This window comes from Hyla sarda, chromosome 4 (assembly GCF_029499605.1).
Source record: "Hyla sarda isolate aHylSar1 chromosome 4, aHylSar1.hap1, whole genome shotgun sequence".
In the NCBI taxonomy this organism is placed as follows: Eukaryota; Metazoa; Chordata; class Amphibia; order Anura; family Hylidae; genus Hyla; species Hyla sarda.
Window position 1 is genome coordinate 45982413 of NC_079192.1, and position 27988 is coordinate 46010400.

General features: G+C 43.1%; 1 protein-coding gene and 1 long non-coding RNA gene across 4 annotated transcripts in view; one reads left to right on the forward strand and one right to left on the reverse strand.

Moving 5' to 3' along the window:
* ADGRE5 (adhesion G protein-coupled receptor E5) overlaps positions 1-27988 on the reverse strand; it is a 184204-nt gene that overhangs the window by 106716 nt on the left and 49500 nt on the right. For all 3 annotated transcript variants that reach the window (XM_056570735.1, XM_056570737.1, XM_056570736.1), the window contains exon 3: positions 2430-2489. In XM_056570735.1, coding sequence (XP_056426710.1) covers positions 2430-2489 — 60 coding nt within the window. The remainder of the gene's footprint in view (positions 1-2429; positions 2490-27988) is intronic.
* LOC130367855 (uncharacterized) overlaps positions 1-27988 on the forward strand; it is a 401538-nt gene that overhangs the window by 87982 nt on the left and 285568 nt on the right. The gene's annotated exons all lie outside the window — the stretch shown is intronic.

Here is a 27988-nt window from a genome sequence, read left to right on the forward strand (position 1 = left end):
CCAAATTTCCCAGCCAGGTGTACATACCTAATTTTTCTGGCCTCTGCTGTTGCATTTGCTATGGTGCTGCAATTTTCATGGCCGATGCTACAGCTGCGACAATACCAAATTTCCCAGCCAGGTGTACATTTTTCTGGCCTCTGCTACTGCACTTTCTGGTGCTGCAATTTTTCTGGCTGCTGCTACAGATGCGGCTGTGAAAATACCCAATTTTTCATCCATGTGTACATGCCTAATTTTTCTGGCCTCTGCTGCTGCAATTGTTATGGTGCTGCAACTTTTATGGCCGCTGCTACAGAAGCCGCTGCAACAATACCAAATTTTTCAGGCATGTGTGCATGCCTAATTTTTCAGGTACTCTCTGCTGACATCTCTGTCCATTTTTGCAACCGTGGATATTAGATGTATGCTAAGGGTAGCATGGTGGCTCAGAGGTTAACACTGCTGCCTTGCAAAACTGGGGCCTTGTGTTCAAATCCCACTATGTGCTGTCTAAAGGGGGAATCTAACTATGTGATGCCTAAAGGGGGGCTCTGTGCTGCCTAAAGGGGGCTAAAGCACGTTATTCCAAACCATTTAGGAATAATAGGTGATTTATGCCCTTTATGGATTAAAACCAGACTCTGCATCAACTATGTAATTTTCCATGGCAGTTTTGCCATGGATCCCACTCCGGCACGCCACAGTCCAGGTGTTAGTCCCCTGAAAACACTTTTAAATCACTATTGTGGCTAGAAAGAGTCCCTGTTGGTTTTAAAATTCGCCTGTCCATTGAAATCAATGGCGGTTCGCGAACTTTTGCGGACGTTCCCGTACCGAAAATTTTGCTATATCACTAATGAGGTATATTTACATAATTCTGGCCAGTGAATATTCAGCCACACTCAATATTTATTGCATCTGTATATGCTACAGTCTATTTGGCTGTATATTCACTCTGAGCATTTGAGCATGCCTGACTAGAGAGAAGGCTACCTTTCAAAAACAATTGAGTTCTAATTAACCCCTTAAGGACTCAGCGTTTTTCAGTTTTTGCATTTTTGTTTTTTCCTCTTTACTTTTTAAAAATCATAATCCTTTCAATTTTCCACCTTAAAATCCATATTACGGCTTATTTTTTGCGCCACCAAGTCTACTTTGCTGTAACATTAGTCATTTTACCCCAAAATCCATGGCCAAACGAAAAAAAAAATCATTGTGTGACAAAATTGAAGAAAAAAACGCAATTTTGTAAATTTTTGGGGATTCTGTTTCTACGCAGTGCATATTTCGGTAAAAATGACACCTTATCATTATTCTGTAGGTCCATGCGATTTGATCCCCTACTTATATAGGTTTGATTTTGTCGTACTTCTGGAAAAAAAAAATCATAACTACATGCAGGAAAATTTATACGTTTAAAAATGTCATCTTCTGACCCCTATAACATTTTTTATTTTTGCACGTATGGGGATGTATGAGGGCTCATTTTTTGTGCCGTGATCTGTAGTTTTTATCGTTACTGTTTTTGTTTTGATTGGACTATTTTGATTGCTTTTTATAAAAAAAAATTTTGGTATAAAAAGTGACCAAAAACGCACTTTTGAAGTTTAGAATTTTTTTGCGCTTACGCCATTGAACATGCAGTTTGATTAATGATATATTTTTATAGTTCAGACATTTACGCACGCGACGATACCACATGTTTATTTCTACTCACATAGTTAATTTTTTTTTTTATGGGAAAAGGGGGATGATTCTGACTTTTATTAAGGAAGGGGTTAAATCCCAATTATTAATACTTTATTTCCCCCTTTTTTTTTTTTTTGCAATGTTATAGCCCCCATAGGGGACTATAACATTGCACACACTGATTTCCTACACTGATCACTGCCATGCATTAACTTGGCACTTATCAGTGTCATCGCCGCTCGACTGCTCCTGCCTGGATCTCAGGCACGGAGCAGTCATTCGGCGATCGGACGTGCAGGAGGCAGGTAGGGATCCTCCTCACGTCCTACAAGCTGTTCGGGGTACCACGATTTCACCGCGGTGGTCCCAAACAGCCTGACTGAGCTGCCAGGATGGTTTCGGTTTCACTTCAGATGCGGCGGTCAGCTTTAATAGCCGCTTCTGAAGGCTCAATAATGGGCATCACCGCGATCGGTGATGTCCGGTATTAGCCACGGGTCCCGGCCGTCCCAGCCTTCGGGGCTGACCCGATATGACACAGGGTCACTGTGTGACCCCACATTATATCGCGGGTGCCGGCGCAGGATGTAAATATAAATCCTGTGTCATTAAGGAGTTAATACTTGTATTTGTAAATATGTTTAATTTCACATAATGCATCAGTTTCGACCTATTTATCTTCATGGTAAAACCTCTTTAGGCTCTTGTTAGTAACAACAACACCGAAACATCTATATGGGGCAGACATTGATATATACCTGGAGGTTTAGTTCCGTTGGGACACAATAAAGGTTTATTGATCATTGATGCACTGACACCTAGAAGAGAACAGACTGTCAGTATACAGACATCCCAAAACATCAATAAACTGGAGTGTAAAAATAGCACAATACTGCTATGTACATTTTTATTGAAGCGGTTTTCTTTTAGGGTGGGGTCACAGGTGCCTTATTTTGCTGCGTATTTTCCTACCCACTTAATTTGATAGGTAGCGAAATCAGCTGCAGAAAATATACAACAAAATAAGGCACAATGTGACCCTATCTTTTAAGGCTTTTTTGACATGTTGATAGGAATACAGGTCTTATAGAGCTGTACGATTTCTACATTCTTCTATACAGCCACCTTTGGGTTCCATAGGCACATAAATAGATATTCTCTCCTGTTTGAATTAACAATCTGGTGTATGCCTACTTATGAATATAATAGAAGTCAAAAAGTTATAATACAGCTCACCCTGCAGAAGTCTCTCATCCCAGCTAACATTTCCAGGTGCACGGAACACTCTGGCACGGCCGCTCACGCTACTAGGTCAATGAGAAGGGCCTGAAGGAAGAAGTCCAGTCAGGAAAGGTGTCCGGCACTCCAAAGGAAGGTATAAAATCCTGACTTTATTTGATCCATAACGTTAAAATATATCTCAGCGGACTATAATACTTTAAAACATTGAAGTCCGCTTGGATGTATTTTAATATTATGGAGCGCCAGACACCTTTCCTGACTGGATTTCCTCCTTTCGGCCCTTCTCATTTACTTATGAATGTGGCTGTTCTTAACATGTTCCTCATTGTGCCGCTGGACATGGAAAAAAAAACTTGCAGTTTGTAATAGAAGTTGCAACAAAATCTGTGTAACCAAATTCCAAAATGTGTTGAAAACTAGCAAAAGCCAAAACTGCACCATTTTCAGAAAATTCTATCTAACATGTTGAGCATGGCACAAAAGGAGGTAATCCAAGTATACATCTGCCCCATTGTCTATTTTATACCTATACATATAAAATCTAATAGTACAACAATATACAAACACCCCAAACAGGTGATCTTAAATGGGTACTCCGCTGCTCAGCATTTGGAACAAACTGTTCCGAACGCTGGAGCCGGCGCTCGGAGCTCGTAACATCATAGCCCCCTCCTATAGATTTGCATTGAGGGGGGCGGGGTATGACTTCATGAGGGGGCGGGGCTATGAGCTACCAGCGCCGGCTCCAGCGTTCGGAACAGTCTGTTCCAAACGCTGAGCAGTGGAGTACCCCTTTAACTGATCCTATGTAAAAATAAACATCACATACAAAGAAACATGCGTATGGACATCCAAAATATATCCATTTATTGAAACGTGCATGCCAGGCACAATACATTTAAAATCACATATCACATACATTACAACAATGCATATGATCCAGAGAAACCACCATATTAAAGAACAGAGCTAAGAATGGGGCCTCTTGTACAAGGTGACAAAAACTGCAGTGAGCAAAGACAAACTTGTAAGAAAGCAATCACACAATGGGCGATTTACACAGTGCTGTGCTGCATCAAAACGCATGCAGTATTTAGGTACACTATACAGCCAAGGGTGAACCATATGATCAGGTTGCATTTCAGTTCAAAATCCATATAAATGAATCTAAGAACACCCTAAGGTTGCAGGGAGTAAATGTACGCCCTGCGCCCTCTCCCACTGTTTGAAGCTAGCTCAGGAGTTAAGCCCGCTTCATACCCAGCGGGTCATACGCAGCAGCTAGGACTCACAGCTAATGCTGGAAATCGCTGATCGAACCCATGCCTAGAATTAGCCTTTTAGATGCTGCAATCAAAGCTGATTGTGGCTTCTTAATGCAGGAAATATCCTGATGAGTTGAAAGGACGGACAAAGGTGTCTTGGCTTCCTCTCGTCCAGTTGGTTCTCCTTAAAGAAATACTGTAGTGCAAAATAACTTATGCCCTATCTGAAGGAAAAGTTATAGATCCTTCACGATCTCCTATACGGGGCCCCTGGCAGTCTGCATGAAGGGAGCATTCCATTCCTTTCCATGTATCTCTATGGGATATGAGGGGGGTGCTTGCTGCCATGTCATGCTGGGGACAGGAGATCGCGGGGGTCCCAGGGGTTGGACCCTCGTGATCTATACTTTTGCACTAAAGTATTCCTTTAACTGCAGGCAGCCTCAGCAGCTTGTAATATTGGAGTGGCAATAACACTAATTAATGCTGTGCTATGACACAGCATTGTTTCTGCAGTCAAAAAATTGCATGTTATAGTTCCCTATGGGGACTAAAAATAGTGATTAAAATGTGAATTAAAAAACAAAACCAAAAAATACTTAATAAACATAAATAAGCCCCTTCCCTTATAAAAGTTTGAATCATTCTCCTTTTCCCATTTTTCAAATAAAAAGTAAACAACAGTTAATCTAAACATATGCGAGGACATTTATCAGTGTTTACTTTGGTAAGCGAGTTCTGTAGTCATTTTTTTTTTTTTTGCTTTGGGTTTGCTTATGTGTGACATATTTATCATACTATCACAGGGGGTTGATAAATTTGGCTTACATAAGATAAAAACAATAAAATTACTTTGGAATACCATTTTCTTAGCACACATAAGCAAAAAAAAAATGTGTCTTTTACCACTTTTTTCCCCCTTAAATGTACTAACCCATTTTTTTTTCCATTTCAGATCTGTCTATCCTGTGGGCTACTTCAGATTTGGTGGACTACAAAGACCAGGGTTTTATTGTTTAATACTGTATTAACAACATTTTCTAACGAGGGCTTGTGGGAGAGTGTTTTTTGGAATAAAAGTTTTTTGAAATGTGTGTGTTTTTTCTTTGTAATTTACTTTACAGACTTAGTAGTGGAAGCCATGTTATAGACAGAGTCCATTACTAAGCTGGGGCTTAGCATTAGCCCCAAAAACAGCTAACCCCCAATTATTACCCTGGTACCAACAGGCCCAAAGCATCAAAAATGTCGCTCCTGGGCCTAGGTGGTAACAGACTGGTGTTATTTAGGCTGGGGAGGGCCAGTAACAATGGTCCTCGCCCACCCTGATAACATTAGACTGTTGCTGTTTGGTTGGTATTTGGCTGAGAATAAAAATACAGGGAACCCTATGCATTTTTCTTTTAATATTTAATTAGTTAAGGGAAAAAAATACATAGGGTTCCCCATATTTTCATTCTCAGCCAAATACCAAGCAAGCAGCAACAGCCTGACGTTACCAGGCTGGGCAAGGACCATTGTTACCGACCCTCCCCAGCCTAAATAACACCTGCCTGTTACCGCCTAGGCCCAGGAGTGCCATATTTGATGCTCCGGGCCTGTTGGTAGCGGCTCTTCCCGGCACCACTGTGGTGGTAAGTACTGGGGTAATAATTGGGGGTTAGTGACAGCCGTTTTTGTGGCTATCGCTAAGCCCCAGAATAGTAATGGATTCCGTCTCTAAGACAGCTTACACTACTAAGCCGGTAAAGTAAATAAAAATAAAAAAACATGTTCAAAAAACTTTTATTCCAAAAAAACACTCCCTCACAAGCCCTCGGTAACCATTTTATTAACATTCAACAAAAAAAAACACTGGTCATCGTTGCAGTCCACAGCATACATGGATCTGAAATGAGAAGGAAAATAGGTTAGTACAATTATTGTAACCCACCCGCACATTTCCCGCCCGCACCGCACTGCATGACTACAACTCCCAGCATGCCCTTACAGTAAGGACATAATGGGAGTTGTAATCATGCAACAGGGCTGGGGGAGATATGCAAGCAGGTAATAAGCTTGTCACCTGCCCCCACTGCATGACTACAACTCCCAGCATGCCTTTTCAGTAAGGACATGCTGGGAGTTGTAGTCATGCAGTGCAGGAGGGTGACAAGCTTGTCATCCGCCGGCCCATCTAACACACTCCCCTGTGCCGCACAACTACAATTCCCAGCATGTCCTTACAGTAAGGACATGCTGGGAGTTGTAGTAGTGTTGCGTGGGAGGGAGATGTGCGGATGAATGACAAGCTTGTCACCCTCCTGTACATCTCCTACTGCTCATCCCACCGTGCCTGTGAAAATAAAAGTAAAAAAAGTTGCACAAAAAGTCTCACCTGCAACTTTTTGTGCGACTTTTAGCAAAGCTTCACATCCCAACCAACCACCCACATCTACCACCCAGCCGCTAGCGATTGCAGGACTACAACTCCCAGAATGCCCTTACAGTGAGGACATGCTGGGAGTTGTAGTCCCAACACCTTGCAGGCAGGTGGTAGATGTGAGTGGGTGCCGGGGAGTGGAGCTGTGCAAAAAGTCGCACAAAAAGTCTCACGTACAACTTTTTGTGCGACTTTTGTAAGTAAATAAAGCTCCCTTTTTAAAAATGTAAAATTTTTGGGAAACCAAGTATTTTAGGTAAAAATATATATATTTTTTTACATATGCAAAAGTCGTGAATCACCTGTGAGGTATTAAGGTTCACTTTACCCCTTGTTATGTTCCCCGAGGGGTCTAGTTTCCAAAATGGTATGCCATGTGTTTGTTTTTTTGCTGTTCAGGCACCATAGGGGCTTCCTAAGGCTAAGTCTCCACTTGTTTTTTTGCACTGCATTTTTAGGGATTAAAAAAACGTCTGAAAAATCGCCAGTGCAAGTGACGTCATCATGCGTTTTTTCCGGCGTTTTTTCCGGCGTTTTTTTCATTTGTGTGGAAATTGCACCTTGGCGGTTTTTTTTGGTACCCAAAATTTCCTGGGTACCAAAAAAAAAAAAAAAAGGATGCAGCAGTGATGGAATTTTTTTTTATTAAACGCAATGTATACCGTATTTATCAGCGTATAACACGCACTTTTAAAACTTTAATTCAAGGCAAAAAGTCTGCCTGCGTGTTATACACCGATAAATCTTTTTGTTACTGATTTAAAGTGGCCGCAGCAGCGGCTGCTTGTTAAGGATTAGCAGCCTGGCCGCGGCCACTTTAAATCAGTGACCAGCGCGCGGCTCCCCCTTTGTTTTTTTTACATTTTCCTTCTTTTCCCCTCTGCTTTTTATTGTATTGTTTTGTTTTTCATCTTCGTTACCTAGCCGCGCTCGGCAGGCCAGGTCCGGTGTCGGCTGCGGTCAGTGAAGCCGAATGAGTGATGTCCTCTGCTAGCTCCGCTGCACAAAATCAGCGACGTCCCTCATTCAATGCTGCTGCCGCTGTGACTATTCTAAGGTGGCTGCGGTTGGGCTGCCAGCGGCGACCACACTGACCAGCGGCGGATGCAGCGAATGATGAGTGACGTCCCTGATGCTGTGCAGCCAGCAGAGTACGTCACTCATCCAGCTTCACTGACCGCAGCCCGCAAGACCCGACACCGGACCTGGCCTGCCGAGCGCGGCTAAGTAAGGAAGATGGGAAAAATATATATATCAAAAACGGAGGGAAAGGGGATGATGTGAGGGGGGCATGGTGAGAGGGGGGCATGGTGAGAGGGGGGCATGATAAGAGAGTGGTGGGGGAAATGATAAGACAGTGGGGAATGATGAGAGGGTAAGGGGGGTGGGTGGGTGTAAATGTGGCACACGGGCTGATAAAAGGGGAGGAATGATGTGGCACTAGAAGGGGGGACCAAACTGAAGTTCAGGCAAAATCAGAGGGATGATATGGCATTTAGTCTTTCATTTATCTTATTTGTATTTTTTTTTTTTACTTAAATTTCCCTATTAAAATGGGGGTGCGTGTTATACGCCAGTGCGTGTTATACGCCGATAAATACGGTATATTTTATAACCCAATTTTTTTTATTTTTTAATAAAGTGTGTGTTTCACTTTTTTTTTAATAAATTTTTAACATTTTTATGTAGTACTACTACTCCCAGCATGGAACAGAATGCTGGGAGTGATAGTATCTGTACTATAGACATATATCGTCCATAATATAGCAGAGAAGCGAGCGGGTCTATACATCGCTCGCCTCTCTGCACTATACTCCGGCCACTGATGTCAACAGAAATTCATATTTCCCACCCAGAGCTGTGATTGGCCGGATGGTTGCAGCCAATCACAGCTCTGAGGAAAAGATGAATGAATGAGTGGCCGGCCCTGAGTATAGTGCAGAGCAGGGATGTGAGCGATGTATACAGCTGCTCTATCTCTGCTATAGACAGGACGATCACAGAGGGTGTCAGTAATGACATCCACTGTGATGTGTCCTTAAGCAGGCACTACTACTCCCAACATGGAGCACACTCTGCTCCATGCTGGGAGCTGTAGTACCTGTATTAATAGATAGTAACTTCTGACACCCGCTTTGATCTGTCTATTAATGCAGGTACTACAGCTCCCAGCATGAGGCAGAGTGTGCTCCATGTTGGGAGTAGTATTACCTGCAGTTATGGAAAGATCACAGTGGGTATCACTCCTGACACCCGCTGTGATGCTCCTGTATAATGTATGGATGCAGCGGCCGCTCTCCTATGGTCCCCTGTACGGCCGTATATATACACATGTTCCTATTTCTCACAGAGAGCTGTGATTGGCTGGAACCATCTGACCAATCACAGCTCTCTGCGGGAAATATGAATATGTGTATATATACGTGAGTGCAGGGGACCATAGAAGAGCGGCCGCCGCATCTATATATTATACAGAAAGATCGCAGCGGGCGATCTGTCTATTTGTACAGGTAGTACTACTCCCATCATGGAACAGTGTGTTCCATGCTTGAAGTAGTAGTACTAACTAAAAAAAATGTAAAAAATAAAGCAAAAAAGTGAAAAACACACACACAATACATTTTTATAATTGTCGGCTACATTTGTATTTTCCCGCACACATAAATTGATCCCTGTTTAAAAAGTAATAGTTTTTTTTTCCAATAATATACATTTCGTTAGATACAATTTTTTCCTTCACTACTGTATATTTTTGAAAACATTTTTTTAATGGTACCCTACGAAATTTTATTAAAAACAGCTATCTGCATCACTTTTTTGTATCGCTAAAGTCCAAAAAAGATTAAAAACTGCCTGCAAGAACGCCAAAGTTAAAATCCACATAGCGTTTTTCTTGGTGTTTTCTCACTCCCATAGACTTTTATTGGAGCAAAACACCACGATTTTGACAAAAAACGCCGGTTTGAGGGAACTACAGCGTTTTTTTCAAAACGCCAAAGAGCGGGAAAAAACGCAGAAAAGTGAAAAAACGCCAAAAGGATAAAAAAAAAACGCCAAAGTGAAAAAAAACGCTAAGTGGAATTCTAAATTTGCGATTTCTCATTGACTTACAGTTAACATCTGGCCGCAGCGTTTTTTGACGAAAAAAAGCCATGCGGCAGAATTGGAGTTTTTCTTTGCGTTTTGCAAAAAAAAAAAAAAAAAGTGGAGACTTAGCCTAAAGGTGACATGCCCCCCAAAAACAATTTGTCGCTTCTTCCCTTCTGAGCCCTCTACTGCGCCCGCCGAACAATTTTACCCCTTTGGGTCTACAAGAACATTGGGTCTACAAGAACATGCGAGTGTAAGAAATGACGATTTTGAATTTTCTCCTTCACTTTGCTGCTATTCCTGTGAAACACCTAAAGGGTTAAAACACCTACTGAATGTCATTTTGAATACTTTGGGGGGTGCAGTTTTTATAATGGGGTAATTTGTGGGGTATTTCTAATATGAAGACCCTTCAAATCCACTTCAAACCTGAACTGGTCCCTGAAAAATAGGGAGTTTGAAAATTTTGTGAAAAATTTGAAAATTGCTGCTGAACTTTGAAGCCCTCTGGTGTCTTCCAAAAGTAAAAACTCATAAATTTTATGATGCAAACATAAAGTAGACATATTGTATATGTGAACCCACATTTTTTTTTAATTTGAATATCCATTTTGCTTACAAGCAGAGAGCTTCAAAGTTAGAAAAATGCAAAATTTTCATTTTTTTCATCAAATTTGGGGATTTTTCACCAAGAAAGGATGCAAGTTACCACAAAAATTTACCACTTTGTTAAAGTAGAATATGTCACGAAAAAAACATCTCGGAATCAGAATGAAAAGTAAAAGCATTCCAGAGTTATTAATGTTTAAAGTGACAGTGGTCAGATGTGCAAAAAACGTCTGAGTCCTAAGGGTACATTCCCACACGGCGTATTTGCTGCGTATTTGCTGCTGCGTATTTTATTTTCTCTGTTGAAGTCAATGGGTAGGAAAATACGCAGCACCAAATACGCAGCAAATACGCAGCAAAATATGCCGTGTGGGAACGTACCCTTAAGGTGAAAAAGGGCTAAGTCCTTAAGGGGTTAAATTACTTAATAAATCTCCCTCATGGTGTATCGCTGCATGCGGAAATGTCCGATCTATTAAAATGTAATGTTAACTAAACCCACAGTCACTGGCATAAATTCTGCAGCAGCAATTCAAATTCCAGACTCGGCCAAAAGAATGAACATGTTGATTCTTTCCCCAGAATTTGCTCAGTTATGGCGCTGGCTGAATCAGTCGACTCCTGATGTGCATGGAATTCCTGCTCTGAATTTCTCTAGGCAGACATTCTGCTGTGTGAATGCACCTATACGTTAAAGGGGTACTGCACTGCTCAGCTTTTGACACAAACAGTTCTGAATGCTGGAGCCGTCGCCGGGAGCTCGTGACGTCATAGCTCCGCCTCTCATGATGTCCCTCCTCGCCCCCTCAATGCAAGTCTATGGGAGGGGGCGTGATGGCCGTCACGCCCTCTCCTATAGACTTGCATTGAGGGGGCGGGCGTGACATCATGAGGGGGTGGGGCTATGACGACACAAGCTCCCGACGCTGGCTCCACCCGTTCGGAACAGTTTGTTCCAAACGCTGAGCAGCGGAGTACCCCTTTAAGCAGCTAATCTCAATGTAACCGCAAGTCATTCTGATCATGTGGTTTAACCCTAACAGCTGATTCAGTACATGCTACAATTAATGACAAAACACAATTCATCTGTAGGTGCTCTTACACAGTGCAGTGTTCAGGTGTGGATCATAATGAATCATATAATCTAAAGAACGGATACTTTGCCTTTTCTATCATTTTTTTCCTCTTTGTTTTGTAAAGTTTCAGGTGACTTGTGCTCTGCCCGTAATTGTAGCATGTGTTAAATCAGCTGTTATCGGCCTTAGGCCACTGTTACATGTGGCGGTAAGAGTCGTGGCTGCCACCCGTATTATCACTGCCGCCAGCACCTGAATCTGCCGCTTTAAGCCACTGGAAGTCCAGGTACTGGCTCCAATTACTGGGGATTCTCGAACGTCTTGCTGTTAGCCAGTAGTTCTAGAGATGCCTTGATAATTGAGGCTGACTCCTCGGCTCCAGGTGCCCGCTGCAATTATTAGAAGTGTGGCAGCTGCTGGCTATTACCACTGTAAGGCTGGGTTCACACTACATTTTTCAACTACGGTTCCTGCATACGTTTTCATTAGTGAAAACGTATGGAACGGTATTGACAACCGTATACATAGACAAAGCATTGCAAACCGTATGCACCCTGATGCATACGGTTGCGTACGGTTTGCTTGCAATACGGTTTTTAACAGTACTCCAAACCGTGTTCAACCACGGTTTTGACTCCAGTTATAAAACCGTATTGCAACCGCATACCTTTTTTTTTAACATGGACGTCAATGGGAAACGCACATATATACGGTTCCATACGGCAAAACCGTATGCGTTTTTTCTTTGCACATGCGCATTTGCAACCTAAAGTCCCCACCAAAGACCCCTCCCATTAAAAATGGACAGAACTTTCAAAAACGTATGTTTTTTTTTTATATAAAAACGGACGGAACTGTATGCACTTTTAAAGACAGTATACTGTTTAAAAACGCATACGGTTTACTTTTCCCCATACTGTTCCATCAGTTTTTTCCCCATACGGTTTGATAGAAAACGTATGCGGGAACCGTATTTGAAAAACGTAGTGTGAACCCAGCCTAAGGGTTCACACTACGTTTTTGTCATACTGTTTTCAATCTGTTTTTCTAAAGAAAACCGTATGGTAAAAAAACGGATGGAACAGTATGGTAAAAAGTAAACCGTATGCGTTTTTAAACAGTATACTGTTTTTAAAAGTGCATACAGTTCCGTCAGTTTTTATAGAAGAAAAAAAACATACGCTTTTGAAAATTTTGTATATTTTTAATGGGAGGGGTCTTGGGTGGGGACTTTAGGATTCAAATGCGCATGTGCAAAGTAAAAACGTGTACGTTTTTCCCGTATGGAACCGTATACATGTGCGTTTCCCATTGACGTCCATGTTAAAAAAAAAACGTATGTGGTTGCAGTACGGTTTTTAAACCGGAGTCTAAACCGTGGTTGACCACGATTTTGTCTCCGGTTTAAAAACCGTACTGCAACCGCATACGTTTTTTTTTTTAACATGGACGTCAATGGGAAACGCACATGTATACGGTTCCATACGGAATCTTATGTCCTGTATGTTCCAGTTTATAAAAGAGTCTACTTCCACTGCTCTTGTAAATGGGGAGTAACTATAGGGAATGTAGAAGGAACAGTCACACCCTGGTGCCCAAAGGCAAATCAGAAGACTACAGTATTATTAATGGCATGTGGTAGATTGGGTGTAGATTTTGCATCTGTGATTTGCATTTGGTATTTTAGCATTCAAATAAATGGGATTGAACTTCAGTCAGAGGAGGAGACAAGCGCTGTTTCTATGAGAAATATACGTTAAATTAAACATAGCTTTCAATTCTGGAAACCCTTTTAAAGTTAAACTACCCCAACCCCAAAAAGAGAGAATCTGTTATTAAAAAGCTATTATTGTTAAAAAACCTAGAATAGATCATAAATTGAGTTCATGTATTAAAGGAGATCTGCGGTGTATAACACTTATCCCCTATCTGCAGGATAGAGGATAAGTGTCTGATGGCGGGGGTCCAAATGCTGGTACCCCCAGCAATTTCCTTTATGGGGCCCTGGCTCTGCTACGGCTCACCCGTGCAAGAGGCCTCCTCCATGTATTTTTGATGGGAAAGGCAGAGATGCAGCGTTCATGCATCCCTGCCTCTCCCATAGAGCTGCATGGGGGGTGTATCATTGACCTCAGTGGGATTAACGACATGCGCATTAGCAGAGCCGCGGTAGTGCAGAGTCCCCATGTGGGAGATTGCAGGGGTCCTGCAGATAGGGCATAAGTGTTATACACCGCAGATCTCCTTTTAATGGGTACTTCGGTTGAAAACTTTTTTTTTTTTTTTTTTTTTAATCAACTGGTGCCAGAAAATTAAACAGATTTGTAAATTACTTCTGTTAAAAAATCTTCTTCCTATACTTATTAGCTGCTGAATACTACAGAGGAAATACTTTTCTTTTTGGAATACAGAGCTCTCTGCTGACATCACGAGCACAGTGCTCTCTGCTGACAGAGTAGGAGAAAATCCCCATAGAAAACATATGCTGCTCTAGACAGTTCCTAAAATGGACAGAGATGTCAGCAGAGAGCACTGTGGTCATGATGTCAGCAGAGAGCTCTGTGTTCCAAAAAGAAAATAATTTCCTCTGTAGTATTCAGTAGCTAATAAGTACTGGAAGGATTAAGATTTTTTTTAATAGAAGTAATTTACATATCTGTTTAACTTTCTGGCACCAGTTGATTTAAAAAAAATAAAAATAAAAAAAAAGTTTTTCCACCGGAGTACCCCTTTAAGAAAAGTCTGACACTTCTACTTTTCAGTTCCATTCCTGACTTTGCATTCAATACTTGCAATTAATAACCTGAACGTATGAACACTGCCTAAGTGCAGTACCTTGTCAGAAGAAAATACATTCAGGGAAACAGTTAATAGTTTTACTGAAACTTGCTTTACCCCTTGGGGACGGAGCCCATTATGACCCTAAGGACGGGAGCATTTTTTGCAAATCTGACCACTGTCACTTTAAGCATTAATAAGTCTGGGGTGCTTTTACTTATAAATTTGATTCCGAGATTATTTTTTCGTGACATATTCTACTTTATGGTTGTGGTAATTTTTTGTCGATACTTGCATCATTTCTTGGTGAAAAATACCAAAATGTTATGAAAAATTTGAAAATTTTGCATTTTTCTAACTTTGAAGCTCTCTGCTTGTAAGGAAAATAGATATTCCAAATAAATTATATATTGATTCACAAATACAATATGTCTACTTTATGTTTGCATCATAAAGTTGACATGTTTTTACTTTTGGAAGACATCAGAGGGCTTCAAATTTCAGCAGCAATTTTCCAATTTTTCACAAAATTTTCAAAATCAGAATTTTTCAGGGACCAGTTCAGTTTTGAAGTGGATTTGAAGGGCCTTCATATTAGAAATATCCCACAAATGACCCCATTATAAACACTGCACCCCTCAAAGTATCCAAAATGACATTCAGTAAGTTTGTTAACCCTTTAGGTGTTTCACAGGTATAGCAGCAAAGTGAAGTAGAAAATTCAAAATCTTCATTTTTTACACTCGCATGTTCTTGTAGACCCAGTTTTTGAATTTTTACAAGTGGTAATAGGAGAAAAAGCCCCCCAAAATTTGTAACCCAATTTCTCTCAAGTAAGGAAATACCTCATGTGTATATCAAGTGTTCGGCGGGCGCAGTAGAGGGCTCAGAAGGGAAGGAGCAACAATGGGATTTTGGAGAGTGAAGTTTGCTGAAATGGTTTTTTTTTGGGGGGGGGGGGGGGGGGGCAGATCACATTTAGGAAGCCCCTATGGTGTTAGAACAGCAGAAAACCCCACATGGCATACCATTTTGGAAACTACACCCCTCAAGGCACGTAACAAGGGGTCCAGTGAGCCTTAACACCACGCAGGTGTTTGACGACTTTTCATTAAAATCGGATGTGTAAATGAAAAAAAAATTTTTTTTCACTAAAGTGCAGTTTTTTCCCCAAATTTACCATTTTTACAAAGGGTTATGGGAGAGAATGCCCCCCAAAATTTGTAACCCCATCTCTTCTGAGTATGGAAATACCCCATGTTAGGAAGTAAAATGCTCTGCGGGCGAACTACAATGCTCAGAAGAGAAGGCGTGCCATTGAGCTTTTGGAAAGAGAATTCGTTTGGAATGGTAGTCAGGGGTCATGTGCGTTTACAAAGCCCCCTGTGGTGCCAGAACAGTGGACCCCCCACATGTGACCCCATTTTGGAAACTACACCCCTCACAGAATTGAATAAGGGGTGCAGTGAGTATTTGCACCCCACTGGCGTTTGACAGATCTGTAAAACACCTGTGGGGCGTAAATGCTCACTGTACCCCTTAATACACTACATGAGGAGTGTAGTTTCCAAAATGGGGTCACATGTGGGAGGGGTCCATTGTTCTGGCGCTATGGGGGCTTTGTAAACTCATGTGGCCTTCAATTCCAGACAAATTTTCTCTTCAAAATCCCAGTGGCGCTCCTTCTCTTCTGAGCATTGTAGTGCACCCATAGAGCACTTTACATCCACATATGGGGTATGTTCTTACTCAGAAGAAATGCGGTTACAATTTTGCGGGGCTTTAGGGTAAAAAATTTACGGTAACACCAGTATTTTAGTGAAAACATTTTCCCATCCAAATTTTATGAAAATTCGTCAAACACCTGTGGGGTGTTCAGGCTCACTATACCCATTGTTACGTTCCGTGGAGGGTGTAGTTTCCAAAATGGGGTCACATGTGGGTAGTTATGTCTTTGCGTTTATGTCAGAACCGCTGTAAAATCAGCCACCCCTGTGCAAATCACCAATTTAGGCCTCAAATGTACATGGTGCGCTCTCATTCCTGGGCCTTGTTATGCGCCCGCAGAGCATTTTACGCCCACATATGGGGTATTTCCGTACTCAGGAGAAATTTTCCTTTTACTGCTTGTGAAAATAAAAAGTATAGGGCAACACCAGCATGTTAGTGTAAACATTTTTTTTTTTTTACACTAACAGGCTGGTGTAGCCCCCAACTTTTCCTTTTCATTAGGGGTAAAAGGAGAAAAAGCCCCCCAAAATTTGTAGTGCAATTTCTCCCGATTACGAAAATACCCCATATGTGGCCCTAAACTGTTTCCTTGAAATACGACAGGGCTCCCAGATGAGAGAGCGCCATGTGCATTTGAGGACTAAATTAGGGATTGCATAGGGGTGGACATAGGGGTATTCTACGCCAGTGATTCCCAAACAGGGTGCCTCCAGCTGTTGCTTAACTTGTAGCATGCCTGGACAGTCAGTGGCTGTTCAGAAATGCTGGGAGTTGTTGTTTTGCAACAGCTGGAGGCTCCGTTTTGGAAACACTGCCGTACAATACGTTTTTCATTTTTATCGGGGCGACAGTGTAAGGGGGTGTATATGTAGTGTTTGTGTTAGTGTAGTGTAATGTTTTTAGGGTACATTCGCACTGGCGTGTTACGGTGAGTTTCCCGCTAGGAGTTTGAGCTGCGGCAAAAAATTGCTGCAGACCAGACTTGAAGCAGGAAACTTACTGTAAACCCGCCAGTGTGAATGTACCCTGTACTTTCACACGGGGGGGGGGGGGGGGGGGGGGGCAAACCTCCAGCTGTTTCAAAACCACAACTCCCAGCATGTACTGACAGACCGTGCATGTTGGGAGTTGTACTTTTGCAACAGCTGGAGGCACACTGGTTGGAAAACCTTCAGTTAGGTTCTGTTACCTAACTCAGTATTTTCCAACCAGTGTGCCTCCAGCTGTTGCAAAACTACAACTCCCAGCATGTACTAATCGCCGAAGGGCATGCTGGGAGATGTAGTTATGCAACAGCTGGAGGTCACGCAACTACAACTCCCAGCATGCTGAGACAGCTGTTTGCTGTTTGGGCATGCTGGGATTTGCAGTTTTGCAACATCTGGAGGGCTACAGTTTATAGACCACTGCACAGTGATCTGCAAACTGTGACCCTCCAGATGTTGCAAAACTACAAATCCCAGCATGCCCAGACAGCAAAGAGCTGTTTGAGCATGCTAGGAGTTGTAGTTTTGCAAGATCTGTAGGGATACAGTTTAGAGACCACTGTATAGTGGTCTCAAACTGCAGCCCTCCAGCTGTTGCAAAACTACATATTCCAGCATGCCCAAACAGCTGTCTGGGCATGCTGGGAGTTGTAGTTTTGTAATATCTGGAGGGCTACAGTCTCTGACTGTAGCCCTCCAGATGTTGCTAGGCAACTTACTGGCTTCCGTAGGATCCAGGGAGCTGTCCTCTTCTGCCGCACGTCGCCCGCAGCCTCCGGAGGGGTAAGTGGACCTTCGGCGTTCGGTCCCCTTCGTTTCCCCGTTCTGCCCCGCCTATTGTGGGTGGGCAGGACGCGGAAAATGAAAGTAAACCCCTCCACCCCCGATCTGCTATTGGTGGTCGTGTCTAGACCACCAGTAGCAGGGTTAGGAGGGGTGGCACCCCTGCCACCTCACTCCTATGCCTTCAGGGGGATTGTAGGTGTCTTAGACAACCGCGATCCCCCTTATATTCCGGGTCACCATAGACCCGTAATGACCCGGAATCGGCGCAAATCGCAAGTGTGAATTCACTTGCGATTTGCGCCGATCGCCGACATGGGGCTGATAGATAACAGCAGTCACCCCGGTCCGATCCCCGCCCGGCGGGGACCGAAATTCCCACTGGCGTTTGGATACGCCCTTCGTCCTTAAGTACAAGGACGCAAGGGCGTATCCATATGCCCTTCGTCCCCAACAGGTTAAAGGGGTACTCCCACCCTAGACATCTTATCGCCTATCCATAGGATGGGGGATAAGATGTCTGATCGCGGGGGTCCTGCCGCTGGGGACCCCCGCATTATTGTCACGCACCCTCCCATAGACTTGCATTGAGGGGACGGGCGTGAAATCACACGGGGGTGGAGTGCTGACGTCACGGACTTCCGTTCCCGGAGTCGCAATTCAGACCCTCTAGCGGTTCCGGTGAGAACACAGGTGGGTGCCGCAAGCAATAATGCGGGGGACCCCAGCGATCAGACATCTTATCCCCTATCCTTTGGATAGGGGATAAGATGTCTGGGGTGGGAGTACCCCTTTAAATCCTTGCTTTCTGACTCAAAAGCTAATATGTAGACTAGATACTTTGAGCAAATTTGGACACTAAGCGACTCTTCGCCCACATTGTGAACAGCGTTTCCTGTCTCAGCTCTTCATTCTCTTTGTGGTCTCTATAGAAAACAGGAAAGGCTGCTAAATGATTTCTTATACATTTCTCAGATTGTGGTCCAGGGCAACATCTGGCTGTATTTTTATACATTCTATTTAACAAAACCAGGAAAGGCTTAGTCAGCGACATAGCTGAGGATTAGGGGTCCGCAGTGACAGCTGTTTGTAATGGGACATGTTTTGTATTTTAGATTAGGCCATTATTATTAGGCCCTTTTTCTGTCCGGGCATGCTGGGAGTTGTAGTTTTACAACAGCTGGAGACAATTGGGGGGGGGGGGGGGGGTTGTATTTATCAATTTTGCCTGTTGACAGTTTCTTTTTACCCTTCTTTTTTTCACTTTGGTTTTCGTGGACATGCACCAAATTTATCATTTGGTGCAAGTTGTTAGTAATTTTGGTGCAAATGTTGAAACCAGCTGTTCACAGCGCCTTTTACACAGAACTTACCACCACAGAGGACGCGTATTTTACCCTGTAGAGCATATTTTACCCTGTAGAGCGTATTTTACCCTGTAGAGCGTATTTTACCCTGTAGAGCGTATTTTGCCCTGTAGAGCGTATTTTACCCTGTAGAGCGTATTTTGCCCTGTAGAGCGTATTTTACCCTGTAGAGCATATTTTACCCTGTAGAGCGTATTTTGCCCTATAGAGCGTATTTTACCCTGTAGAGCGTATTTTACCCTGTAGAGCGTATTTTACCCTGTAGAGCGTATTTTGCCCTGTAGAGCGTATTTTACCCTCTAGAGCGTATTTTACCCTGTAGAGCGTATTTTACCCTGTAGAGCATATTTTACCCTGTAGAGCGTATTTTGCCCTGTAGAGCGTATTTTACCCTGTAGAGCGTATTTTGCCCTGTAGAGCGTATTTTACCCTGTAGAGCGTATTTTGCCCTGTAGAGCGTATTTTACCCTGTAGAGCGTATTTTGCCCTGTAGAGCGTATTTTACCCTGTAGAGCGTATTTTGCCCTGTAGAGCGTATTTTACCCTGTAGAGCGTATTTTACCCTGTAGAGCGTATTTTACCCTGTAGAGCGTATTTTGCCCTGTAGAGCATATTTTACCCTGTAGAGCGTATTTTACCCTGTAGAGCGTATTTTGCCCTGTAGAGCGTATTTTGCCCTGTAGAGCGTATTTTACCCTGTAGAGCGTATTTTACCCTGTAGAGCGTATTTTACCCTGTAGAGCGTATTTTGCCCTGTAGAGCGTATTTTACCCTGTAGAGCGTATTTTACCCTGTAGAGCGTATTTTGCCCTGTAGAGCGTATTTTACCCTGTAGAGCGTATTTTGCCCTGTAGAGCGTATTTTACCCTGTAGAGCGTATTTTGCCCTGTAGAGCGTATTTTACCCTGTAGAGCGTATTTTACCCTGTAGAGCGTATTTTGCCCTGTAGAGCGTATTTTGCCCTGTAGAGCGTATTTTACCCTGTAGAGCGTATTTTACCCTGTAGAGCGTATTTTACCCTGTAGAGCGTATTTTGCCCTGTAGAGCGTATTTTGCCCTGTAGAGCGTATTTTACCCTGTAGATCGTATTTTGCCCTGTAGAGCGTATTTTGCCCTGTAGAGCGTATTTTACCCTGTAGATCGTATTTTACCCTGTAGAGCGTATTTTACCCTGTAGAGCGTATTTTGCCCTGTAGAGCGTATTTTACCCTGTAGAGCGTATTTTACCCTGTAGAGCGTATTTTACCCTGTAGAGCGTATTTTACCCTGTAGAGCGTATTTTGCCCTGTAGAGCGTATTTTGTCCTGTAGAGCGTATTTTACCCTGTAGAGCGTATTTTACCCTGTAGAGCGTATTTTACCCTGTAGAGCGTATTTTACCCTGTAGAGCGTATTTTGCCCTGTAGAGCGTATTTTACCCTGTAGAGCGTATTTTACCCTGTAGAGCGTATTTTACCCTGTAGAGCAGCCATGTCGGAGTCCCTCCTGCAGTATATCAGCAAGCGACGTGTTATTTTCTTTTGTGGGGTTTATAGCCAACATGTGAAATGGATTTTATTTTCAACTTGAGTAGTTTTTTTTGTTTTGTTACTTTAGTGCAGTGGACTTCAACCTGCGGACCTCCAGATGTTGCAAAACTACAACTCCCAGCATGCCCGGACAGCCGTTGGCTGTCCGGGCATGCTGGGAGTTGTAGTTTTGCAAAATCTGGAGGTCCGCAGGTTGGAGACCACTGCTTTAGTGCTTCCCTTTCCTGAACCTGTGTGGCCATGTCCCTCAGAGACAACTATGTCGCAGGATAGTATTGAGCAGCCCCGGAGGCGTCGCTGCTTTCACAAAAAAATAATTTTTTATGTATTTTGACGCCTTTACATTTTCTGACCTTGCTAAGTGTGTTTTCCATGTGCAAAATTTCTTGGCGGGGATTTGCGCCAAAAAAAAAACGGGATTTGCGCCAAAATTGCACCAAAGATCGATTGGCGCAAATGATGAATTACTGACTAAAGTTAAAATCCCACACAGGACCGTGTGATTTTGAGAAAGTTGTAAAAATGACAGTGGAGAAGATGCGCCAAATTTTGGCGCAAACAGACACTGCGCCAAAGTATTGCGCCAAAGTTACGTGAAAAAAAAACACATAAATCCTTTGATAAATACCCCCCCAATGTGTTTGAGAAACTCTGCTCTAAACATTTTTTTTTTTGCTGATCTTTGCTTTTGTCGTTTATATGATTTTTATGTGGGTGTAAACATGATCATTAGGTGGCAGCACATCCCCTAATGTACACAAGTGAATGTGCTATTTAGAGATGAGCGAACTTACAGTAAATTCGATTCGTCACGAACTTCTCGGCTCGGCAGTTGATGACTTTTCCTGCATAAATTAGTTCAGCTTTCAGGTGCTCCCGCAGGCTGGAAATGGTGAATACAGTCCTAGGAGACTCTTTCCTAGGACTGTATCCACCTTTTCCAGCCCACCGGAGCCCCTGAAGGCTTAACTAATTTATGCAGGAAAAGTCATCAACTGCCGAGCCGAGAAGTTCGTGACGAATCGAATTTACTGTAAGTTCGCTCATCTCTAGTGCTATTGACAGTAATATTAGTTTCATGGCCATTGGACCAATCGAACATGGATAGGAATGTAAACAAATGTTTTTATTCACTCACCAAAGAAAGGTGCAACGTTTCAGTCCACAATCCGGATATTTTTAAAGCAGGTGATGCATGAAAAAGGTCTGGATTGTGGACCGAAACGTTGCACCTCTCTTTGATGAGTGAATGAAAACACAATTGGATGGAATCCTGTAGGAGTGCTGCTTCATTACCTTCTATATTTGCCATTCAGAAAAGTAACAATCCCTCACAAATAACGTGCAATATCATTGACCAGCGCACAATAGAAAGTGCCTAAGTGCATAGAAATATAAAATCATGTATCCGGCCATTCAAACAGCGCATATAAGATACATACATACAGGTCCATACAGCGTTTCAGGACACGCTCCAGAACCCAACCAACCAAAGACATGTTTCCCTGGGATGGCTTTATTAGTGTCAGTTCTCTCACCATTTTATTACTCTTACCTTTTCTGAGTTTTTAATGTGATTATATGAATAACTAGCTGAATACCCGGTGCTGCCCAGTTTTTCCTACCTTATCCTTGTGGGGGAGGAAAAGCAACAAAGGAGGAATCTTTTGTCCTCATATCCCGTCCTTAAATGGTAACTCTCATTAACCCCTTAAGGACGCAGGGTTTTTCAGTTTTTGCACTTTCGTTTTTTCCTCCTTACATTTTAAAAATTATAACCCTTTCAATTTTCCACCTAAAAATCCATATTATGGCTTATTTTTTGCACCACCAATTCTACTTTGCAGTGACATTAGTCATTTTACCCAAAAATTCACGGCGAAACGGAAAAAAAAATCATTGTGCGACAACATCGAAGAAAAAACGCCATTTTGTAACTTTTGGGGGCTTCCGTTTCTACGCAGTGCATATTTCGGTAAAAATGACACCTGATATTTATTCTGTAGGTCTATACGGTTAAAATGATACCCTACTTATATAGATTTGATTTTGTCGGACTTCTGGAAAAAATCATAACTACATGCAGGAAAAGGTATACGTTTAAAATTGTCATTTTCTGACCCCTATAACTTTTTTATTTTTCCCCGTATAGGGCGGTATGAGGACAAATTTTTTGCGCCGTGATCTGAAGTTTTTATCGGTATGATTTTTGTTTTGATTGGACTTTTTGATCACTTTTTATTCATTTTTTAATGGTATAAAAAGTGACCAAAAAGACGCTTTTTTGGACTTTGGAATTTTTTTGCGCGTACGCCATTGACCGTGCGGTTTAATTAAAGATATATTTTTATAGTTCGGACATTTACGCACGCGGCGATACCACATATGTTTATTTATTTATTTTTTCCACTGTTTTATTTTTTTTTTATGGGAAAAGGGGGGTGATTCAAACTTTTATTAGGGAAGGGGTTAAAGGAAAACTGTCACATATTTTCTCCTGCACTATCCACAGGTATTGGGCTTCTGCGGGCTAACGGACACTGACGTCAGCGCCGCTCATGAATGTTCATCCCTCCCTCTGAATATTCATGAGCGGCGCTGACGTCAGTGTCCGTTAGCCCGCAGAAGCCCAACCTTTGCCAGTTACAGCAGGATATACACACAGATTAAAACTACAATTGCGGGCGAACGGCGGCGCGGATCAGACCAAGGTAGGGCTCGTTTTAATCAGCGTCTCCCGGACTATCCACCAATACCTGTGGATAGTGCGGGAGAAAATATGTGACAGTTTTCCTTTAACGCCTTCCCGACCTATGACATACCTGTACGTCATGAGTGGCAAGGTGTTCCCGACCCATGACATACAGGTACGTCATGAACATTTTTGCCACTACTCGCGGCACCCCGCAGCGCCCGGTAAGATGGTGGCTATCACTGATAGCCAGCCATCTTACCATGCGACCACGGGGGGTTTCATCCCCCACCCCCCCAGCGATCGCTGCTATCAGCTGGTCAAATCTGAATACTTAGCAGCGCGGTGTGTGAGTCCCGATCACGGGGATGGGGACATACACCGATCTGCTAAGTGTCCCTGACCCGTCCCCCGGCGTCACTTACCCGGCCATGCGATGTCCCAAGCGGTCCCGGCGCGAGCGACGTCCTCCATGCGGTCCCGGCGGCGCTGCGTCCCCGTGGTGAGTTTCCGGCAGCAGGGCGACATCTTCATTGGCAGCAGTGAGATTGCCGTAAAGCGATCTCACTGCTGCCTCTGGAAGTTTCAAAACTGCAACTCCCAGCATGCCCAGACAGCCTTTGGCTCTCTGTGCATGCTGGAAGTTGCAGTTTTGCAACATCTGGAGGTCCACAGTTTTGGAGACCACTGTATAATGGTCTCCAATCTGTGCTCTTCCAGATGTTGCAAAACTACAAATCTCAGCATGCTCAGTCTGTCCAGGCATGCTGGGAGTTGTAGTTCTGTAACATCTGGAAGACCACAGATTGGAGACCATTATACAGTGGTCTCCAAACTGTGGACCTCCAGATGTTGTAAAACTACAACTCCCAGCATACCAGACTGCCCAAGCATGCTGGAAGTTGTAGTTCGGCAACATCTGATCCTTCAGATATTGCCGAACTACAACTTCCAGCATGCCTGGGCAGTCTGGGCATGCTGGGGGTTGTAGTTTTGCAACAACTGGAGGCACACTAGTTGGGAAACATTGTCCGTTTCCTACCTCAGTGCCTCCAGCTGTAGCAATTGTTGCAAAACTATAACTCCCAGCATGCACTGACAGACCATGCATGCTGGGAGTTGTAGTTTTGCAACAGCTGGAGGCACACTGGTTTGGAAACACTAAGTTTGGTTGCAAAACACTTGAAAGTTTATTACTTAACTTAGTGTTTCCAAACCAGTGTGCCTCCAGCTGTTGCAAAACTACAACTCCCAGCATGCACGGACAGCCAAAGGGCATGCTCGGAGTTTGCAACAGCTGGATGTTTGCCCCCTCCCCCCAATGTGAATGTACAGGGTACACTCACATGGGCGGAGGTTTACAGTGAGTGCTGCAAGTTTGAGATGGCGCAAATTTTGCGCTGCAGCTCAAACTCCCAGCGGCAAACTTGCTGTGAACCTCTGCCCATGTGACTGTACCCTAAAAACACTACACTACACTTACACTAACCTAAAATAAAAAGTAAAAAAACATTACATATACACATATCCCTACACAGCCCCCCCTCCCCAAAAAAATGAAAAACGTCTGGTACGCTACTGTTTCCAAAACGGAGCCTCCAGCTGTTGCAAAACAAGAACTCCCAGTATTGCCGGACAGCCATTGACTGTCCAGGCATGCTGGGAGTTTTGCAACAGCTGGAGGCACCCTGTTTGGGAATCATTGGCATAAAATACCCCTATGCAAATCCCTAATTTAGGCCTCAAATGCGCATGGCGCTCTCTCACTTTGGAGCCCTGTCGAATTTCAGGGCAACAGTTTTGGGACACATATGGGGTATCTCCATACTCGGGAGAAATTGCCTTACAAATTTTGGGGGGCTTTTTCTTCTTTTACCCCTTATGAAAAGGTGAAGTTGGGGTCTACACCAGCATGTTAGTATAAAAATTTAATTTTTTACACTGACATGCTGGTGTTGCCCTATACTTTTCATTTTCACAAGAGCTAAAAGGGAAAAAAGCCCCTCAAAATTTGTAATGCAATTTCTCCCGACTACGGAGATACCCCATATGTGGGCGCAAAGTGCTCTGGGGGCGCACAACAAGGCCCAGAAGGGAGAGTGCACCATGTACATTTGAGGCAATTTGCACAGGGGTGGCTGATTGTTACAGCAGTTCTGACATAAACGCAAAACAATAAATATCCATATGTGACCCCATTTTGGAAACTACACCCCTCACGGAATGTAATAAGGGGTGCAGTGAGCATTTACACTCCACTGGTGTATGATAGATTTTTGGAACAGTGGTTTGTGAAAATGAAAAATACAATTTTTCATTTGCACAGTCCACTATTTCAAATATCTGTCAAACGCCAGTGGGGTGTAAATGCTCACTGCACCCCTTATTAAATTCCATGAGGGGTGTAGTTTCCAAAATGGGGTCACATGTGGGGGGGGGGGTCCACTATTCTGGCACCATAGGGGCTTCCTAAATGGGACATGCCCCCCAAAAACCCTTTCAGAAAAACTCACTCTCCAAAATCCCATTGTCGCTCCTTCCCTTCTGAGCCCTCTACTGTGCTAACGAACACTTTACATACGCATATGAGGTATTTCCTTACTCGAAAGAAATTGGGTTACAAATTTTAGGGTGATTTCCCTCCTTTTACCCCTTGTAAAAATTTAAAAAATTGGTCTACAAGAACATGCGAGTGTAAAAAATGAAGATTTAGAATTTTCTCCTTCACTTTGCTGCTATTCCTGTGAAACACCTAAAGAGTTAAAACACTTACTGAATGTCATTTTGAATACTTTGAGTGGTGCAGTTTTTATAATGGGATCATTTGTGGGGTATTTCTAATATGAAGGCCCTTCAAATCCACTTCAAACCTGAACTGGTCCCTGAAAAAGTACGATTTTGAAAATCTTGAGAAAAATTGGAAAATTGCTGCTGAACTTTGAAGTTTGTGCAAACACAAAGTAGACATATTGTATATGTGAATCAATATGTAATTTATTTGGAATATCCATTTTCCTTACAAGCAGAGACTTTCAAAGTTAGAAAAATGCAAAATTTTCAAAATTTTCATGAAATTTTTAAATTTTTTACCAAGAAAGGATACAAATATCAGTGAAATTTTACCAATAACATAAAGTAGAATATGTCACAATCTCGGAATCAGAATAAGTAAAAGCATTCCATAGTTATTAATGTTTAAAGTAACAGTGGTCAGATTTTCAAAAAATGCCCTTTAAATGGGGTTAAATGACCTTTATTAACACTTTTTTTTTACTTTTTTTTTTTTGCAGTGTTATAGGTCCCATAGGGACCTATAACACTGCACACACTGATCTCCTATGCTGATAACTGGCGTATATTAACACACCTGTGATCAGTGTTATCGGCGCTTGACTGCTCCTGCCTGGATCTCAGGCACGGAGCAGTCATTCGTCGATCGGACACCGAGGAGGCAGGTAAGGGCCCTCCCGGTGTCCTGTAAGCTGTTCAGGACGCCGCGATTTCACCGCGGCGGTCCTGACCAGCCCGACTGACTAGCCGGGATAGTTTCACTTTCACTTTAGAAGCGGCGGTCAGCTTTGACTGCCGCTTCTAAAGGGTTAATACCGCACATCGCCGTGATCGGCGATGTGTGGTATTAGCTGCGGGTCCCAGCCGTTGATGAGCGCCGCGACCAATGCGGTATGATGCGGGATCGCGGCGCAACCCCGCTTCACATCGCGGGAGCCGGCGCAGGACGTAAATATATGTGCTGCGTCGTTAAGGGGTTAAAGCAATTTTTTGCTATTGCACTCGTTATGGTAAATAAAAAATATTTCTAATATACTTTGTTTTAAAAAAAATGACGTTTTCTGTGTTTTATTTGTGCTTAAAAAAAGCTCAAGAGCACATTTTCCCCAATCTTATACACAGACTATGGACCGAAGCCCAAACACTTCCTGTGTTTGGGCTTCGGTCCTAAGTCTGTGTATGAGATGGGGGAAAATGTGCTCTTGAGCTATTTTAAGCACAAATATATATAAAAAAAAAAAAAAGTTAATTAATTTTAATGAGAGTTACCCTTTAAATCCTGGTACAAATAGAATATGAGCACTCGGCACTGGGGTCCTTCTAATTGAGTTTATGCATAATTATCAGGTGCCTGTACTGTACACTGGGCGGTGCAAAGCGACAATAGACAGAGGTGCGATGATGTGGATGTAAAGGAAAATGACAGCGCAGCACTCACCATTGATAGTGATTTATTCAGATCAAACGATACACATGAAGGTGACGATCCGCAGTACAGTAGGGTCCGGGGGGGAGAACAGGAAAGAGGACTCAGGAGAGTCCTTGCAGCAAAAAAACGCTTGGCCACGCCTAACTCCATATCCCCTCCTCATATCCCGACCCCAAATCCCCTCCTCATATTCCGACCTCTTATCCCGTCCTTATATTCTGTCCTCATAGCACGACCCCTTATCCAATCCCCATATCTCGTCCCTATACCCCGACCCCATACCCCGTCCTCATATCCTGTCCTCATATCCCGTCCTGCTATCTCGACTTCATATCCCAACCTCTTGTCCCGTCCTCATATCCCAACGTTCCCGTCCTCAGCCTGTCGGTGATAGGCTGACGGCTGGTGATAGGCTGACGGCTATCCGATGTACCTGTCCCCAGGAAGAGTGTGAGGCCGACGTAGGAAGGTGCGTTTAAGTTTATTTTGTTTATCTTTTGCAGCCTGCGCATAGGGATACAGCGTACAG